Source organism: Ursus americanus, chromosome 4, assembly GCF_024610735.1.
Source record: "Ursus americanus isolate L20-20 chromosome 4, mUrsAme1.1.p, whole genome shotgun sequence".
NCBI lineage: Eukaryota > Metazoa > Chordata > Mammalia > Carnivora > Ursidae > Ursus > Ursus americanus.
In genome coordinates, this window is record NC_142130.1 from 56,576,638 (window position 1) to 56,597,783 (window position 21,146).

Below are 21,146 nucleotides of genomic sequence, written 5' to 3' on the forward strand. Positions count from 1 at the left end.
ATAACCAAGTAAACTACAAGTGAACACTATTTCAGGCAGTGATAAGTGTGGTGAAAGGTGATTTGGGGATGGGCAGCAATGAGGGAGGAGGGTTGGTATGAGGCATGGAAAAAGGATGCTGAGAAAAAGCCTCTCTGAGGACGTAACATCTGACCCAAGAGTGAATATCAAAAAGGAGAAAAGCTATGACAAGATCTTGGCAAAGAACATTCCAGTCAAAGGAATTGGCCAGTGCAATGACCCCAATGCAAGCAGGGGCTTGCCACTCAGGAAAAGCATAAGGCCTGTATGTCTAACATGTACTGAGTAAGGCAGAGATTTATATGTAATAAAGAGGCCTAGAGCCTTGAAAACCATGGTGGGGAATTCTGTGTGGAGAAGAGATTACAAGGGAGGCAAGCGTACAGCAGGAGACCTGTTAGCAAGTCCCACAGGCAATTAAAATGCCTTTAACTGACAAGTCGTCAAATGCCTCCTAACACTTCCACCATCAAAACTACTTCTCCTTTTGAATAAAAAACACCGTCTACTTTCTGATACTCTCTGAGTTATTCCTGACTCCTCCTTTTCTTACATTTTTTATATAACCGTTCTCAAATTGGTCCTATCTCACTAACTTAGTTCAGGGCCTTATCATTTCTTGCTTTGATTTACTACAAAAGCCTTCTAATTACTCCTAATTGTTAATGTGTTACCTTAGACTAGTTATTCAATTTCTCCAAACCTTAGTTTTCTCAAATGTGAAATCTATTATTATCTTTAACTTGTAAAGTTATCATGAGCATTAAATGAGTTAATGAATGCAAAATACTCAACAAAGTGTCTGGTCTAAAGGAAATACTCAGCAAATACAAACATCATAAGTATACTTTCATTGATTTCAGTCTCTTTCCAATTTTCTCCATACAGCCACAGTGTAAGTCAGTGTAACTTGAAACAAAAAAAACCCTTTAGTTCATCATGTTGATTTTGTGTGGAAACAGAAGTAGAAGGTAAATTGTTGCTCCCACATCATTATGTTCAATCTGGTAGTCCGCTTCTGGAGATTTAAAATTGAAATGAAAAGACAGCAACTGAAAAGTCACTGGAGCTTAGTCACCTTAAGTAGTAATGTAGTCGTGACAAGGCCTCCCTAGACGCCTTTCTAAAATTTGTTTATTCAGCTTTTCTTTCCATCCTATGAGCTGCCTATATTCTTCCAAAAATATCTTTCTATGTTAGAATTTATTTCCTGCCATTCAGGTTCCTGCCTCAGTCCTTAGGGTTTCTCCATTGCAACTTTGGAATAAAGAGTTTCCTAACTTTTGTTGTCCCAAAATACTCCACTGTTTTGATTTTTGATCACAATCATGATAAAAGCATCAGCTATTACTATTAGGAAAAAATACCAGTAATAAAAAAGTGAGAAATTAAATGTGTATAGAAATCACAGAAAATATACCTCAAAAGTAGCCCTGTCTTCACTGAACTACAATTATTTGCCTAGCCTCTCACAATCACCCAGCTTCTTTACAAACCCTCGTTTCCAGAGCTGCTCTTTTAACCTGCTGTTTTACTTAACAAGGATAAAATTAATCAACTTTCTTCTCTTCTCATCACTTCTTTTTTTTTTTTTTTTTTTTTAAGGAGAGAGAGAGTACATAGGAGTGGGAAGAGGGGCAGGGGGAGAGGGAGAGAGAATCTCAAGCAGACTCCACGCCCAGCGCAAGCACTGGGCTTAATCTCACAACCCCAACATCATGACTGAGCCAAAATTAAAAGTCAGACACTTAACTGACTGAGCCACCCAGGCAACCCTCTTCCCATTACTTCTAAAGTTCTAATGGAACATAATTAGAAAGAAATTCCACAAATTAATCAGGATAAAACAAGATATGTGAGCTTGTGCTTCCACATTCAAGTGGGATTAATTTTCCTTTAAAGAAGTCCAAAGATTATCTCCAACATTAAACTTCCTCTGCTCTATCTAGGAACAAATACATTTGGTCATTCTCTGAATTGGTTAGGGAATGGTACAAAGCAAGCAAAGACTGTGGGAATTATTACCTAAGTGGAATAGCCTATCTGAGATAGCCCAAGGACAGACTAACATCAACAAGAATAGAACAGGATTTCTGAGAGAAGATCCTATTTGGTTAGTTTCATTAAGTCTGCTAAAAATTAAATCCTTAGTGCCATCAATCATCATTCCCTGCTCAAAATGAAAATTAAAAAATTACCCATCAGTTCATCCCAAAATACACTTATATACCAGGCAATATTATAGGGATTTAGGGTTGAACAATATCAGATCTATGCTCTTACGGAATTTAAATTTATAATGAGGAAAAATTTAATAAACAAGCTACCAATTAAATATGCAAGATAATTTCAAATTGTTTTAAATAACATAAATCTGGATGATGTGGTAGTATGATAGGATCTATGCTGGCAAAGAGGGGTAATGGAAATTGGGGGAAAAAAGGTACTTACAGGGTGCATCTCTAAGAAAATACACTTAAGAACACATTCTTGAGTGATCGGGTTAAAATGCCTCCCCATCCTCATTCATCAGTTTAGAAAACACCAGCAACCTCAATACATTGACAATAAATAAGCATTAGGATAGCTTAAAGCCAGTTTGGGTCCAGAAGTATCTAGTTATCTAGAAACTGATTTTATCTACAAAAAATAAGAGACATAACTATAAAACAAGATTTGCAAAATTTTTTGCATTGTAGATTTCTATAATTCATTTAATTCAGTAAAAATAATGTTTCTAATAATGGATGTAAAGCTCATAAAGATTTCTTTGATTCGGATACACGGAGGAAACAAGTGTTTTATCTATACCTGTGTGACAGAGGTTTTGAGGTCTTTAAGAAATTCTATTTCAAGTGGTCTTTTGGCTATCAGCAGCAAATTAAGAAAAAAAAAAAAAAAAGCAAAGCAACTTACTGTGCTCTCAGGATCTAGAGGTCAATTGTTCTGTGGAGACAGGATAGTTACCTTAACATTAAGTCTCAGGAAGTGGTGTTAGAAAGTAGCAAGTCTAGACTAGTTCCATAATTCACCAGAGATAACAGAGAGACAGGGATGTTGGAAAGCACTGGAAGATTAATTAAAAAAACCTTAGTTATTGGCTGTGTACCCAGGTTTTCCTGGGGGCTTTCTCTGACTAATGTAGTGTGTTAGGGTTAATAGGTCACAAGACCAGTCTGAAATGGGGGTATTAGAGTATTTTAAGATCACAGACAGAGCACATGATGTCTCCTCTTTCTGCCCCAAATCCCTAGAAATGACAGAAAAATTATGAAAAAAAAAATCCCTAAGTAGGTTAAAAAATAAGAGCAAGTGTCTTTAAAAGTACATCCTTGTTCAGGGAAGAAAGCTGTTCCCATTCATATCAAAGATTATTCCTATGGTAATAACCATGTCTTGGAAGATCACTAAACTTTGCGGATGATGGAAGGAGACTGTAATTTCTGTTTTGTATTTTGAATGTTATTTCTGCCAATTTGGGTACAGCAGGCATTGGGGGACTGGTCCATCCTGTGGCTACATATGTTTTTTAAGAGAAGGAGAGGTGAGGGAGGGGCAGAGGGAGAGGGAGAGAGGAAATCCCAATCAGGCTCCACACTCAGCGCAGAGCCTGACACTGAGCTCAGTTCCATGACCCTGAGATCATGACCCGAGCTGAAATTAAGAATCGGACACTTAACCGACTGAGCCATCAAGGCATCCTCATTTTGTGGCTATTAATGGTGGCTCTGGTTTCAGTTATTTTGTACTTATTTGAGACTGGTTTTGTTTTTTTTTTTAAAGATTGATTTTATTTATTTATTTATTTGTCTATTTATTTATTTATTTATTTATTGAGAGAGAGAGAGAGAGAAAAGGGGCAGGGGGAGAGGGAGAGAATCTGGAGCAGACTCCACACTGAGCTCAGAGCCTGACACTGGGTTCGATCCCATGACCCGAGATGAAATCAAGCATCAAGACACTTAACCCACAGCCACCCAGGTGGCCCAAGACTAGTTTTACCAAAAAAAATTTTTTTACTTTTGAGGCAATTCCTTGATGTAGAGAAAAATGTAAACACCTCTGATAGAATAGGCCCTTACCTAAAAAAACCTTCCTTATAATCTTGCTTACTACTGATAGCTCTACCTACGGAAGTGCAGGTCACCAGTCACCGAGTTTCTTAAGCACCAGCCCAGCCTGATCCGCTGAGAGCTGATCCACAGTACTGACAAGGGCCAAGGCACAACTGGGTATGGTTCTACTTTAACATATGCTCACTGTTCTCTAAGTTCAGTTCTGGACCCCATCCAACTGGGTAGGATGCTTTATCTCCCTCTTAAGGACTGATAAAGAAATTTCTTGTAATCACCTAGGTCAGGAGATAAGACTCTAATGCATGTGAGCTTTTTAAACTTTTTTTCCCCTATCTTCACATATAGAGAAAACTTCATTAAATGATACTCCATATTTCTCTATCTCACCTCCTCCAATTTATTCCTCTCCATGGGTAAAGAATTACTCCTTTGCTCAGTTTGTGAAACAGAACTGAGCATTCTTGGTTCTGATCTCTCTCCTCTCTCTCATCTGAGTGCCACAGCCCTATCACGAGCCTGCACTCTCATCTGATCTTAGCCATGCAATGAACCTAGAAGAGTAGGATCTTTCCCTGAGGAGGAAACCCTGAAATTTTGGAAGGCCAATCTCAATAAAATAGAGTGTTAGCAAGTCCTCTGAACAGACCTAACCCTTGCCCTCCAAAATTAAATAAAGCTGGTATTTTTTATCTTTGCCTGACTTCAGCATGTATACCTCAGCTGACTCCCAACTCAGCTGGGGAACTCCTTAAAACACCTAAATTGCCTTCCAAATCCATCTCCAGTTTCTTATCCTGGCCCTCACACTAACTCACACCTGAAAATACACCAGCAGTTAGTTGTTCTTATGTGGTAAACTCATCTATGTAGAAGGGAATAATGACCAGAAAAAAAGAAATAATGGTGTTTTTGTATTTCAAAGCAATCTCCAACTAAGCAGAAATAAAACAGAAGCTGCTGCAAAAGAAAATGGGAGTAGTACGCTGCTTATTCTGCTCAACCTGAAACATTGTTTGGAGGAAACTACCACATTTGGGACCAATATTTTCCATTCTCTAGCCATTTAGTCATTAACAGTACCAGCTTCTTAGTTTTTGCCCTATCTGTATGCACTCTATATTATTTTTTCACTCTACATTTTTCATTAACTCACTAATGGCTTTTACCTAAATAAGTATATTTATAACTGTAAACGTTAGTTATCTAGTCTTCTCTTCTTCCATACTTACAGGACCCCTATTATTTTTGGAAGCAGCAGTATGCCTTGCTTTAAAAAAAAAATCCAGCTTCGTTTACAGATAGGGGTAGCCAATGAGATATAAGTTAGGAATCATTATTTGGTGCTTCTGGGTAAGTTCTTTAAAGAGGGCTTATTTAGCAAGAAGGCCTCTTCTTTTGCCTTGTTCTTTTCTCCTCCCTGTGACTTAGAATACAGTTAATCAAGGTGACCGTGTGGAGATCTTGAAGATGAAAACCAGGCACTTAGAACAGCAGAACAGAAAGATGGAAGGTGCCTGGATGTCTCATGAATGACCACACAGCTGCAGTACCAGCCCTGGTATACCTCCTCTGTATAGACGATAGAAAAAGAAGGTTCTATCTTATTCAGTCCACTGTTACGTGGGTTTTCTTTATATGTAACAAAACCTAACTTTAACTTATATACCACGTGTTGAATGTTCAAACTATATGTTCATATACTTATTACTTAAATGACTTAAAGTCATTCTGCTTACTACTATTGATATGCATACCACACTCCTGGGAAGCTAATTATCCATTGAACCGACAGAAATGATTCATCATTCCCTTTGTTTTGTTTCTCTTGTAAAGGGGGAGCCAAAAAGAAGGCAATGCTACCTAAAAGTAAACTTGGCAAATTTGTGAGGATCTTTTAAGAAAAAAAGACCTTTGGAAAATATTCCAGTTTAAATAATCAAGACTCACTCATATATCTGCATAAAATACACTGCAAATTATGGCTGACTGACATTTATTACTTTAAGGTACTACATGGTTAATAGGATTTCATAACATGATTATATGAAGTAATGATGGCAAACAAAATAATTCTGCATGTTAACTTTCTCTAGCAGAAAATACATAAAACATCTAACAAAGATACTTACGTTTGAAGGTTTAAGTTTGTTAATTATTGTTGTTTTGCCGCTATTATCCAGCCCAAGGCACAAAACATGAACCTCCTTCTTCTTCAGGCCAAGTAAGCCTGAAAGTCTGTCTAGCAATCCCATAACGTGATTCAAGTATTTACAAAACAGCTGCAAGTTAGAAATTAAAAAAAAAAGATATATCAATCACAGGCAGCTTAGGTATGGAAAATATGAGCCTGTGCATCAAAAAATTTAATAATTTAAAGACAAGATCATGAAAACCAAGTCAATGTAGCTTTGTATTTAGTAAACAAAAGTTTAAGCTGATTAGCACAAAGGAGCCTGATCTGAAATGCAGATTGGCAGTTTATAACCCTAGGCAACACAAAGAACAATGACCTTGAAATAGCTGTATATTTCTTCTGGTAAATTATAATATTTAAGAAGAAAATGTGGTTAAACTCAGTATCGTGTGGAGTCTGCCACTTGTGATCTTGAAAATATCTGCAGCCTTTCTAGAAATCTGGAATAATGTATGGGCAAAGGAGTTCATGAGAATAGCAGATCTACTTTGAATTAAAATGGTCTGAAGCTTAGAAAGTAGAAGGCAGACCAGAAATGAGAAAAACTGAGATTTGGCTACACTATTTGAGGAATTGGTTAAATCTTTTTCTGAAGCCAGCCCCACTGTTGTATTATGCAATAATCTGAAGTAGTAACTATTAAATTCACTGTTTTTGTTTGTTTGCTTGATTATACCCAGTTTAAGTTGCATTTTCTATCAAGAGGAACAAAGAATACTAACAGATATATTTACTTTAATATATAATATATTGCTACACATATTGCTTGCTCATAACCTATGAACTTTCCAAATGAAACTTTCCAAGGTGCTCCCCTTTGATCCATCACTCCCCAAAACATTATCGTGGGATAAGACAGATATCCCTGTTGCCAGCCCTCAACTGCTACAGAGACTGCTCTAGCAGTAACTACAATCTGCCTATGTCCCAAATATTTCCTATTACTCTCCTAACCATCATTTTCAAAGTTCTCTAAATATTATCTCATTTAATTGATTTATTCTCATTTCCATCTAAAGTTCCAGGAGCCTGTCATCCCTCAACTCCTTCAGTGCTTTTTATCCCATCCTATCCTAGGCAAGAACATACCCTGAAGGATGCGACGTTGCAGTAACTTAAATGATAAGGTTTCCAAGACAACTGCATCAAAAGGAGGCTGCATCATCGATTTTGCTTAGGCCCCTTGGGCGATCATACTGACAGAAATTTCAAAACCAAATTTCAATGATGTGCAGAAAAGAGCAGGCACAATGCCCCACCAGAGCACGGGGCCTACAAGAGAGCCACGGCTGTCTTATCCAAGGGATGGGTTTGATTTCAGGTACTCCATTTGTGCCACTTTTCTCCTTGTGTTGGAGATTCAAATCTCACTCAGTCCATTCCTTTAAATCTCAGCATAAGGAACATTTGTAGAATCTAAATTAGCCTTCTGATATCATGAAACAATTAGCACAGACCATTTTAATTCAAAGTAGATCTACTATTCTCACTTTGTTATTTATTGTACTAAACATATTGATAAAAAGACAGTATCTTACTTTTAAGCAAATAATACATTATGTTAATTAAAAAATAGACAATATCTTGTTTTCCATTTTCCATACAATTTTGAACAAATTTTAAAAAAATATGACCACTTCTCACATCATCATCCTCTGGGCATCCACTATAAAGCATCGATAGTCAAAAACGTGATGCTTGAATATTCATTTTCCAAAGAACTCTGGATTGTGATTTTCCAACACTTTTTCATGGATTATTAAACCCAATGCTTGTTAATGAAATATTTTGGGATGTACAATTTAGAAGTCAGTTATTCTAAAAGATGTAATTATAGCCTATACATCTATGTTTCTATTTCTTAGTAATCATACATTTCTTTAAGTTTACTTTTTCCATGTATGAAAGAAGGAAAGATAACAATTTAAGCCACTCATCATATATTTACCATGCCCTATGTGCACAGTGGGAGATATAAAGTTTTCTGTAGCTCCCTATGCCTAAAGCCATGATTCTCAACTTTGGGTATACACTGGAATCAACCACTGAATTAGTATTTCTGGTGATAGGATTAGGGCATCCATTATTTTAAAAAGCTAAACGGTGTTTCTGATGTATAGTTACTATTGAAAACTGCTGGATTTCAGAATAAAGTCCAAATGTTCACGCGTGGCTTTTAAGGTTCAATCTGGTTCTGATCTACCTTTCCAGTTTCTTTCTTTTCTACCAGCCAATCAAACCTCTTGGTTATTATCTGAGAAGCAGTTTTCTAAAGGATCACTTGTTGCCAGAAAAGTCTTGAAGAATTAGGATGTTATCCACAGTAAAGAGCTTGGAAGGTGGTAAGTTGCAGATAGTGGTGGGGCAGAGAGAAACACCATGAATGGTACTTTGTAAACTTAAAAAAAAAAAAAAGTTCCTAGAGTGAATTATAGCAGACTTTCAGTACTTCAAACATTTTTATTCGGCTTTCAGTTTTTGATGATAGAATTTCAATAACATTTCCCACACACCAAATAAAAACACAAGCTGGGCGGTGATAAAACCAACCGAACAAATTCACCCAAACGATGGGTCTTCTGGGGTCGCTAGTACTAACCGCATAAATCCTCTCTCCTTTCCCCCCTCTTACACTTTAGAAACAACGGTAAGGAGTGAAAACCATAGAAAAGAGTAAAGAGCATTTCTAAAACGCTACGGGAGTGGTCGTGGTGGCTGGCGGCGGCGGCGCGGGCTACAAACAAGGTGGGGGGAGGGCGGGGAGATACCTGGTCTTTGAAGTTAGTCCTGCGGGCCCAGGAGCTGAAGAGGAACAGGAATGGACCACTCGCTCGTATCCGTCTCTGGGGGGATAAATATCGGTCGTCTCTCAGCCTTCGTCTCTATGCCTCCATTTTAAGAATCCCTGCTCCTGAGCAAAGCCGCTTCTACAAGCTGGACAAACTGGTAGCAGCCTGTGCCTCAGCCAGAGCATCAGTGGCTGGGCAGGCGCCTAGGCGCTTGGCGTTCCCTTGGCAACCGGAACCTCTTCCGGTCCCGAGGCCACGCCTCCATGGAGGTCTTAGGAAGTAGCCTTGGTGCTCTTGTTTATGGCATTGAAGAGCTCCCGAAAACGCTAGAGGCACACCGAGGAGTATTAAAGAAGGTGTGAAGACAGGCGGCGGGGTGAACTGCCGCCTTTCTGCGAGGAGCAGTGTTGTCCAGGATGGAGCATGATGGGAGTTGTAGGCGTACGCAGAGCCTGCTGGGAAACAGTTGGCGTCGCGTTTGCTGCGTGCGCTTCTTTCGCCCCGTCTCTCCAAGCGTCTCGGGAGAATATCAGCAATTCCCGCACGCCGGGGAGGGTGCGCCGTGTGGCTCTCAGAGCGACGAGGAAGTTCTGCGTCTTTACGCGGCACGCGCGCAGCGTGGTGGCAACGACCGAAGAACACAGCTGTGCCCACTCTGGCAAGGCGTGCGCTGGAGTCCTGCTGCCCCTCCCACGGAGGCTTTTCGGGCTCTTACAGGCCTCAGACCCAGGAGTGCTGAAGTAAAACTGTTAGTGTAGGTGGGGCGTGGAGATAAAACTGGTGTGAAAAGTCGGAAGCGTGACTCGGCAGAGGAAATATGCCTGTACTCTTAGCTGTCTGATCTCCTGAAGAGATTTCCACTAGCCATAATCTGTAATTAGATTACTGTCCCCAGAATCAAATCAGTAGGTGGTCAGGAAAGGAGTAATCTGAATGCTTAACGTTAACCACCTTCTAAAATTGCACTGGGATTTTATAGTAACAATGGTACTCTAGTTGAAAATATTTAGATATACTCATTTCTCCACATTTTTATAACCACGCTTTCCAATGGACAGACTACAGTTGGAGTAATCTTTCAACCTACCAAGCTTCAGCCCTTCCACCCCCCACACCAATGAATGCTTTTCATGGATGAAACCCTTCCTCTTAAGTTTTCATCTATAGTTTCCTTTTTGGCCATGAGTATGGGACCCCCGACCCCCAACAAACGCACTAGCTAGGGTTATGTTTACCACCCAGCCTGATCTTTGGCCTATTAATTAATTTTACCTATTAAGCGGACTACGAGGGTGAAAAAAGAGACCAGAAGAATTATATAAAATTAATGATGGGGGTGTTTATGTGGATGATTATAGGGTGTTGTTTTTGTTGTCCCGTTTCCGAATTTGCAAATGTGGTTGTTTTACAATGAAAAAGTGTGGTTCTGAGTGAGTGACTCCTGAAAGGCTAAAACTAACAACAACCCATAGTTGTATATTCCAAAATATTTGAAAAAAAAGAAAACGGAGTACCGGATATATTCTTTCTAACTATGGCCTTAGGCCAATTAACCCTTCTCCATGCTTTAGTTTCCTCACTTTCAAAACTACACTATCTCATTTGGTAGTTCTGAGGATTGAATAGTTTTAAAAAGTATATTGCTTGGCACATAGTAGGTGTTCAGTAAATAACTTCCTGTCTTCCTTTGTCCTGAAATTTTTATTATGTGGATAGGATGTGACCCAATTCCTAAATATTCCGGTTCATTAACTTCTGAGTGTAAATGCATTTACAGGAAGGTATTAATTCCTTTACTTTGTGTCTGGGCATTTGTGATTCATCTTGATGAGACATGGAAGCTAATTTCCTTCCAGCCTGAATATGACTTTTTTCATAGTGTTAAGCAGAAATCTTTTGTTTCAGAAAATGTTAGTGCACAAACTTATTTTTTCCTGTTTGGGGTTGATAGTTTCTGCCCTTACGTTGAGTTCTATTTTCGCTTAGTATAAAACATTTGGTGAAAACTGGAAATATGACAGGGAGATTAGATATCCAACTTTTCAGTAAATTTAGGCATATACATAATTCTTTGACAAAAAAATAGCTAAGTAAATCGTTATCTTAGATAAGTGTAGTTGATGTGATGGCTTATCATTAGAGATTAGTGAAACCCACAGTATACTCAATAACACAGAAAAAATGCCAGTTTTAAAAATATGTAAAAGTTAAAAAATGTAAATATTTCATATGGTTGAATCTGTGTTTTGGTACTTTGCCAACTGAAACTCCTTTTCAGTACTGACAGGCCCAGCATAAAAATTATTCCACTTGATTTAATAAGTTAGTTTGGCTGTCTTCATTTTTATTATGAGGGTGGGAAGCTTTAAAAATGGCATGTGATTTTCTGAAGGCTACTTACGATATTCTGTAGAAGAGAAGGAAGTTTCAGTTATAACCAGATTTAATTTCATACTGGCTTTTGGAACTGTAGTAGAAGAATTATAAAAGAGTTAAGTCTAAAATATGATGACTACAACACTATTTTGATTAACTGAGGAACTTTTTATGTATTTTCTTACCATCAACTTTAAAAAAAATATAGAAAATCCCTGATTCATAATTTATTGCACATTTTTGGAATGAATGCTGACAGTCGAAAGCCATTTGAATAGCTGGACATTATGTATATCTTTTGGTCATCTGCAATTTATGTACAGTATTACCTCTGCAATGAACAATTTAATTTACTTAAGCTCACAAAATAGTTTGCCAATATTAAATCACTACAAAATATGTGCATCTATTTATAGTGATTTATGTGATTTTATGCCTTGACGCTAATGACATTAATTATTTTGAAAAATTACAGCTATGATTTTGCATCCGGAATTATGTTTCTAAAGAGCGTCTAGATTTAAGAGACTGAAAAATAAATTATATTAAATATTCATCAATACAACAGTACAAAAAAGTCACAGATTTAACCACCAGAACTGTAACTTTTATTTGCTAATAGATATTTTAATAAACAGGCTTACTCCATCTGTAAGACCCTGGTAATGCCTCTTAGGAAATCATAGAAAAATAAAATACAATAATTAGTAATTTGTACTTTGTACAAAAATCTTATTATGTTGCTCAGCAGGTAGTTTTGCTAAACACCATATTCTTTCAGCAAATAGATAGATGACATATGTAATGCAGTTAACCACAAACAATCCCTCATTGAGAGCTGAGCATTCTATAACACTATTAACTTGTAAGCATGCCAGCACATGAAAATTTACATGGAACATCATAATATTACAGTAGATTTTTATAAGATGAAAACAATACCGCCTTTAAGTAAGTCTGGACTACTTTGCTGCTATAGCAAAGTAGATAATAGGTAGGATTGCAGTTCAATTGCTAACACCCTTTTACTGTGTTTATCTCTCTACAATCTTGTTATACAACCAGAAAAGAGAACATAGTCTGTGTAAGGAACCTGAGTGGAAGGCAATATATTGAAGCTCTAAGTAGATCCCAAAGAGAAACAGTAATAACAAAGAGAAAAAATACCGTGCTGCACTTCCTTATTCTCACAAACAGATCTTTTCCCCCTTTTGTAATAGTAGATGGGTACACTGCTAAATCCATAATTAATGATAAGTAACTTTATGACAGGTTACAGAGAGATATATTTTAAAAACCATATTCATACTTATAGGAAGGAGAAATGTTTTCAGCTGCAGTTTTTCATTAGTCAAATATTGCTCTATGAGGGATTAAATGCCTCAACCTAGACAGATGTCATCTAGGTATTTTATATAAATGTACTGTTAAGTATTAAACTTTTTAGGATTTGTGCTACAAGGATTTTTATAACTTATTTGAATACACTGCAACTGTCAACATCTACTATTTAATATTTGACATGGCCATTTAAATATTAAGTGTTTAATCAAATACATATTCATATGTACACATACATCTTTCTATTTTTGTCTATGCTAAAACAGCAAAAAAATGGAGAGCAATCTTATTCCATTATTCACAATCTAATTTTACATCCAATCCATATGCACCTATAAATTCAACACATTGAATTACATACATCCTATCCAGAAATAAAGATCCAAGCCCAATCAAAAGATCACATCCTTCCAATAGGGAGGGCACAATGAACAAAATGATATTACCCATGTGCTTCTCCTAAATGACAGATGGTACTGATTTTTTCATATGAAAACAAAGCGAAAGTATTGTTTTGCTAAATGATTAGAGCCTGTTTGCCTTTTTTTTTTTTTTAAATTCAGATGGGGGCCCAAAACCCTCCAAAACAGTATTTTGAGAAAACTGCCAGCTTGAGTATATAATACATACCTTTCAAGATTATACTAATTTTAATGTTCATAGGATTTGAATTATAACAGAATAGCTACAAAATATTTCTGCCTTTTAATCTGTAATAGACAAAAATAAATAACAAAACATGAGAAGTATCTATGGCATTGAGAAGTCCTCACTTAATCTCTACATTATGGAAAAGAGAACACTTATTAGAGTCCTTGGAAAGGACAGAATTGTTTCAGGTCCTTCAAATAAGATGTCTCAAAAATATTTAGTAAGAATGGCTTTCAAATATTTTATACATCTTTTTTCCATGGCGTATTACATATACACAAATACCCACTGACTGTGTTTATGTATATATGCATGTATGCGTATGTGTGTGTGTATAATATATATGTGTGTGTTATATAGTTCACTTTTCTCCTTTCCAACTACTTATACCTCTCTCCTCCAATATATACTCCCTTTCCACTCTGTGTATTGACTTTTATGTCAGTGGTAAATAGGACTATTCACATAGTAACATCTTTACCTTTCTACCACAAATCTACCAACCTATCTGTAATTCTGCCTTTCCTCCCATTGCAGTTCTGTGTCTCCTCCTATCAAAAGCTAATCTCCCTACCTACACGATGGATCCTAACCCTTCTACCTCTCAAGACCTTTTTTGTAATTATATTACATAATCATAATCAGTTTTCCCCTTTCTACTAGACCATTCTCATTGGTATATAAATATACTCTAGCATCTTTTCTCTAAAAACACACACACACACACAACCAAAAATCTCCCTTGCCCCATATCTCCCTCCAGCTACTGCCCTGTTTCTCTTGCTTCCTTTAGAGTAAAACTTCTTGAAAGAGTTGTTTATAGATATTGACTCCACCAGCTTTCCTACAATTTCTTCTTAATCCACTTCAATCAGGCTTTGACTACATTACTTCATAGAGGCTGTCTTTGTCAAGGTCACTAATAACTTCCACGTGCCAAATCCAGTGGCCATTTGTACGTTCTCATCTTGGCTTCTTATAAGCATTTAATCCAAATGACCAGTTGGGTTTTTTTTTTTCTCTACCTTACCTTATACTCATTAGTGTCCCTATATTGGCTTCCATTTCCCTGCCTAACTTCTACACATGGGAATGCCTTAGACCTCAATTGCAGCCTACTTCTCTTACAGCCTTTTCCCAGGTGATTTCAAAATTTTAAACACTATTTATATGCTGATGACTTACAAATCTTGATGTCTATCTCTAATTGCTCCTTGGGACTCTCATATATACTTCACCCTCCATTTGAATATCTAACAGGCATCTCAAGCATTATGTAGCTAAAACTTAACCCTTGATTTTTCCCTTCAAACCTGCTCCCCACCACTGCTTAGTCTCTCATTCTCCAAATAATAGAATTTATCTTTGATTTTTCTTTCTTTTTCACCCCTCATACCCAATTCATTAGGAAGCCCTGGGTTCAAACATAGCCCAAATTCCCCCACTTCTCTCTTGACTACTTCCACTTTAACAAAAGCCAACATGTTTTTTCTGCTTAAACTACTGCGGTAGCCTCATAAATGTTCTTTCACTCCTATCTCCTTTTGCCTCTCTTCAGTTCTTCTACTGTGTACTAAGCACACCATTCTCTCTATCTGTAAACACTCCAAACGCCCACACATTAAATTGGTCCTTCTGCCTGGAATGTTCTTGCCTCCGATCATCTCTTGACTGGTTCCTTCATGCTTTTCAGATAACAGTTTAAATGTCACATCCTCATAGAAAATTTCTTTTACCATTTAATGTAAAACCACAGTCATGCTATGTAATGTTATTGCTTTTAATTATCAACACAACATTTCTTTATTGTGTACCTTTACCGCTAGAAGATCAATTCCATGAGGCAGGCTTTTGCTTATCTTGGTCACTCTGTATTTTTAGTGCTTAGAACAGGATACTGGTACATGACAGTGTTCAATAAACACTAGTTAATGAAACAAATAAACTTATGGATAAACATATTTAATCAGTATGTGTATATACTAATTTTAAAATTTAGGAATTATACAATTTTGGACCAGCAAACAGAACTTCCTTTAATTTTTTTTCTTTTGTTTATTATATCTGTTTCCCATAGTGTCAGAGCTTTGGAGAAATCATGCTCTGTTGTTGTTCTTCATATTAAACTACAGATACCCAATTATTTCATTTAATGGTATAGAGAAGTTATAAGTTGGGAAAAGGGAATGTTTTGCTCCCTCAAAGGGATTTTTGGAGACTCTGAGAGCAGTTTATACAAAAATGGAATGGCCTTTCACTTTTGTTTGAGGTATCCCATCTGGTGAAATTTTAAAAATTGAATGAACAGTAAGTAGTGAGAAATAACTACAAAAATACATGTTCACTATTTTGAACACATAAAGTCCAATGTAGGATTTTCTTTTTGTATCCCATTCATGAGAAAGTAAGAGTTTGCTTTCGCCAGCAGACTTTATGAGACATCTAACCCATATTAGATTAAAAAAAAAAAGAGTAACTTCAAAAGCAATTACTTCTAGCCACCGTGTTTTGGCATTTGGCTTCAACTCACTGAGAACTGGAAAGTTGTAAGCATTATGAGACTGAATGGAAATATAAGATATAAAGCGGCTCTTTCTTTAAAACAACTGCAAAGAGAAGGCAATCTCCTTGAAAGAATATAAGCACTTTGAAATCATAACATATAAAATTAATATGTAGATACATTTTTAAAACATTCAAAATTATGTAAAATTTACATAATTGCATAAAAGCATAAATTGATTTAAAAGACTACCCTTTTAACTCAATTCTTTTTATCTGCATACTATATAAACTTTTTACATTTAATAATATCAGGAGAAAAAACTCTTATCTATGACAGTGATTTGTTGATATGTATAAAATGCTTTGACAGTCCAATATTCAATGTACTTTTTGTCAAATTCTTTTATTATATATAGGTCTTAGAAATCAAAAGAATGAGCAATACAGAAATGTTAATAATTGTGGTCATTTGGTTTATTAATAAAATTTTTAAAAATAAATTTCTATTTTTGATATTTTGGCAAAATTTCTAATTTTATATATCACTATATATTTTAACAAATATTAATAGACTTATTTATATTAGAGATTCCCATCCTCAAAATGCATTTTAGTTTCAAAATTACTGAAAGAGTAATATGACAGAATTTTTAATCACTCTTTTCTAACAGTTTTTTTTAAATATGGTAATTATTAGTTTTGACAAAAAAACTCCTCCTTGTATTATCTTTTTGTTTTTTCCTCAATTTTAATGGAAATTGGTCTGTTTCCAAGTTCTGCATAAATGGTCTGCCTCTGAGTTTTACAAAATAAGGTTATTATAGAAGGTATAATATAACCAACATTTTAAAAAACATTGTTAAGAAACTATTAAAATAAAAATTAAGCTGTCAAAGTTTTGTACTGAATACAAAATTAAACCCAAGTATAGTTTATGAAAAATGTCCATAGACATTTATATCCTGTAGTTATTCAGATTTTTAATGACATAATTTAGGATAGGATGTGATTAAGAAAACGATTAATAATGTATCAGAAATAAAGCACATACAGTAATCTTTAAAATCAAATGTTATGCATATCTGTTAGGACCACTCAAATGTTATGCCCCACCAAAAACAAAACAAAACAAAACTCCCATTTCACATGTTTTTTTCTCTTGGAGGCCTAAAAAAATCCAAAATTCTGTATTTGTAAGAAGAAGATGAGATTTTTGCATAGTATAGATATATTAATATAATTTTCTTTGAACGCATATGACATGGGAAGAAACATCACAGTAAAGCAAATTAAAAACTTCAATGATAAACATTTACGCACATCAAACCTTATTTTTCAAGCAGTGCAGGAATTTAAAAAATCTCCAATCATTGTTTATTGTCATATTGTCTATGAAATTCAGTACTGTTTTAAAGATAGTTTTAAAGATATTGAAATAATAGCTCTAGATAAAATACCAATGAATATTCAAATAAGTTAGATTTAACAATGATCACATCAATCACATGGACAGAAAAAATATCTCATTCAGTTATAAGTTTGTTAGCAAATGAGTAGCCATTGATTTTGCCATAGAGTTTCTAAAGACCACAATTTTAAGCAGATTTATTTCAGAGTTAAAAATATGTGGCACCAAGTAAAGCATGTACAAAGAAAAATTTTATTACAACCTAAATAATGATATTACTGGGTAAATAATTCTAAAGAGAGCAAAAGTTACTAATTTGCACGAGAAATGAGCTAACAGAATGAATTATATTCTAGTGTCTGAGTGAAGATGTGTTTAAATGAAAATTTAACAAAAGCAATTTCTAGCTAAATGCATACATTTAATTCTATAAATTACTAAATGTAGAAGAGAGATTTAATTTATTATAAAGGCTATAGAAGAGGACATTTTAAATTAGGTAAAAATCTTATAAGTGCATTGTTTACTCATCTTTATGATTTAGCACTATTCACTCCATCTATCATGATTTCAAAAAGTTAAACGATATTTGATCTTTCTAGAACACAGGCAAATGAAGACTGTTCTGATGATGATAATCTATAAATGTGGCAAAACTCATAGAAATGTTTACATCAATATTGCTTGCATGTAAGCTCATATTTAAGTTATGAAAACAAGGACATCTATCTTCAAAGTTAATAATGCCTAAATATAAAATTTGGATATGTAAAAAATGAAGGTTCTCATACTCTGAATTTTTCTTTATGATAATGTATCATTTTGGGATAAAGACAGTTTTCCCTTCAATGAGGGCTAATGAGCTAGAGACTGGGCTAACTAAATAGGAATCCTGAAGTAGGTGGTTGTTCTTTCATTATTTTGTAGAACACTCTAAAGTCGTATCTCAGTTGTTCTGATTTATTATTTGAATTGATAACTTATTATCTTAACCAAAAGTGAGTTTACAACAAAATAGACACCCAGAGGTTAAAAAATAGTGCAGAAATATGGGTAAGGAAAGAGTTTTACTTAAGAGAAGATTTTTCACTGAGTTTGATTTCTAATTTACAACCCCCAGGAAATTGTGTTGTTAATATGTACTTCATTTTCTAATTGAAAGTAGGAACCACTTCTTTATACTACATTTGAGAGCTATCTTTCATCCTCATCTGTCAGGTAATTTTTCTGTAATGCCTTTGTTATTCTTAAGTATGAATTAGGTATGTCTAAGGATAGTGGAATTCTTCTTTGAGATTTTTCCCTTTAAGTGAAACAAATCAGAAGTTCTCTTAATGATGCAGAGATCTGGTACTTAGTTAACCAGCATGGAAACTCAAGCGAGAACCTTTCTGTTTTGTTTAGAAAGAAACTGCTTTCAACAGGAAAGTGCAAAAATATAATAAAATGGAAGTGACTTGGTATCATTCAGAGACACACAAAACTTTGTATTTGCCAGATTTTTTTAAAAGATGAAGTTTATATTCATTTGGTAGTGCTTTTCTACCCTTAGTAAATGAGAAGTTTTCTTTATTTTTTTGTTTCATTTTTAAAATTCAGTAATTTTGAATCAACACTGACAAGCTAAAGGTAGATTTTCAAATCTATTCTAAAATCATAAAAAAGCAAATGCCAACAACCAATTTTTGTTTCTAATTAAAAACAAAGAACCCAAGTCTTTTTTTTTTTTTTTAAAGTAGGTTCCATGCCTAACATGGAGCTGGAACATGGGGTTTGAACTCACGACCCTGAGATCAAGACCTGAACTGAGATCAAGAGTCAGACACTTAACCAAATGAGCCATCCAGGTGTCCCCCAAGTTTTTCAATTAAGATGTAAACATCATTTTTTACACATTTATATAAATCCACATTAATTTGAAATTCAAATCTAATTATTAGAAGAAAGAGAATTAAAGTTATATTTTGATGACCTATATCTTCTGGATCCGTGGACCTTTTTTTCCTGGAAGTGTCACATCCCCTATAACATTCAAAATTTATTTTTATCCTCAGGGCCCTTGGGTGGCTCAGTCCTTAAGCGTCTGCCTTCGGCTCAGGGTGTGATCCCTGAGTCCTGGGATCGAGCCCCACATTGAGCCTTGCATCCAGCCCCGCATCGGGCTCCTCTGTTGGGAGCCTGCTTCTTCCTCTCCCACTCCCCCTGCTTGTGTTCCCTCTCTCGCTGGCTGTCTCTCTCTGTCAAATTAATAAATAAAATCTTTTAAAAAATTATTTTTATCCTGTGAAATCTTTGAAATATCTGCCTAATATTTTGTTTTTTAAGGAAACAGTAAGTGGAAGAGGGGGGATTTATGCCTCTGCAACTTAAGATTTTTCCTTTCCTTTATTTCATCTAGTAATATGTTAGATCTAGGCATGAGTAAACCTCTTGCCCTTGTTAAATGTATCATGTTTGAAAGAATTTTATGCAACCTTGCAGGTTCATAATTATTATGTTTACTAAGACCAGTGAATTGTCTTGGGCAAGAGATTACTCCAGTTGTTTTGAAAAAAGGCTAATGTTTTCTAATTGGAGGAGTCACCTTTGAGGTAGTGAATCTACACATGAACTAGAAAGTTTGCCACTGGACAAGACAAATCTGTGACCCCTAAGGAGAGATTGTCTTAAGAGAATCCTGCAAGCATGCTCTTCTCTGCTAGAGGAAGTGTGGGGTGTTCTATGAGAATCTGAGGTGCAAAATAAATTTCTCTCCATAAAGATTACAAACCCAATTCACACTGGACAAGGCTTTATTAACTTATTTAATGTATTTTTGTTCTATGGAAAGAGCTGGCCCTTAGTGACTAGGCTATCACAGCAAACATAGCAAATAGGCTCCAACCTCAAAGTTTTAAGCTTAAGAGTTATTTTGAAGGTAAGGACAGTACAGCCAAACTCATCTTTGCCATAAAAATCTTAACGTGTATGGGAGACACTTCATAGATACTTGTTAAATTGAACTAAATAAAGTTTATACTGTCTTTACTGAACGTTATAAAGATTGAAAGTTGCTAGAAATGTTGATCATAAAAACCAAAAGTTAGGTGACTTCAGTGCCTGGTGTCCTAATGAAAGAATAACGGCAATTTGACTCAGTGTACTCCTCTACCTTTTGGAGTCCTCATATAAAAGCATCAAAATATTTTCAGATTGAACAAGAAGTGATAGGAGTCTTTTCTACTATGTGGAATCTGAGCTTGGAAAAGTTAAGGTGATAATATTAAAAGAAGTGATATATTTGCTTCTAGCCTCTTTGTTACATAAACACATGTACACCAACAGTGAATTGATAATGGTTTTTGATTCTTAAAATCAAATTTTTAAAATTAATAATAAATTTACTTATCTAAAACTATAGAAAAGGATCATCATCATCATCCGTTTTGAAATTACTTTCCAAAGCACTTAATTTCCAGTTAATAAAAAGCCAGAGTTCATTCCCTCTTTGTGAGTGCAAATGCTCCCATTTATGTGGTAGGACCCAAAATGCCAATGTATGACTTCTGCAACATTCCCTTCTTCCCTCCATCTTCAGCCTGTTCTAAGGAGAGTGGTAAGATCTTTTTAGATTTTTCTGTGCTTTCTTTTGCCGGTAGGGATCAGGTGGAGTGGCATAAGCTGAGAAAAGAAAAGAGATGCCATGGAGGAATAAAGAGAGAACAGAGGGGGCTGAGGAAGGAAGTTTTAGAAAATTTAATGAAGGAACATAAAAAAGAAACCTAATGTTGGTGAAAATTTGGGGA

General features: G+C 35.5%; 1 protein-coding gene across 2 annotated transcripts in view; it reads right to left on the bottom strand.

The window, feature by feature from the left end:
- The window catches only part of ARL6 (ARF like GTPase 6), a 42,204-nt gene extending 32,527 nt beyond the window's left edge, over positions 1 to 9,677 (bottom strand). The window contains exons 1-2 of one of the 2 annotated variants that reach the window (XM_045785393.2): positions 9,060 to 9,642; positions 6,227 to 6,376 (exon numbers count right to left, since the gene is read on the bottom strand). In XM_045785393.2, the coding sequence (XP_045641349.1) occupies positions 6,227 to 6,349 (123 nt within the window). In that variant the 5' untranslated portion in view covers positions 6,350 to 6,376; positions 9,060 to 9,642. Of the gene's footprint in view, positions 1 to 6,226; positions 6,377 to 9,059 lie in introns of both variants that reach the window. The other variant, XM_087861711.1, reaches the window with a different exon arrangement.
- Positions 9,678 to 21,146: the final 11,469 nt, after the last annotated feature.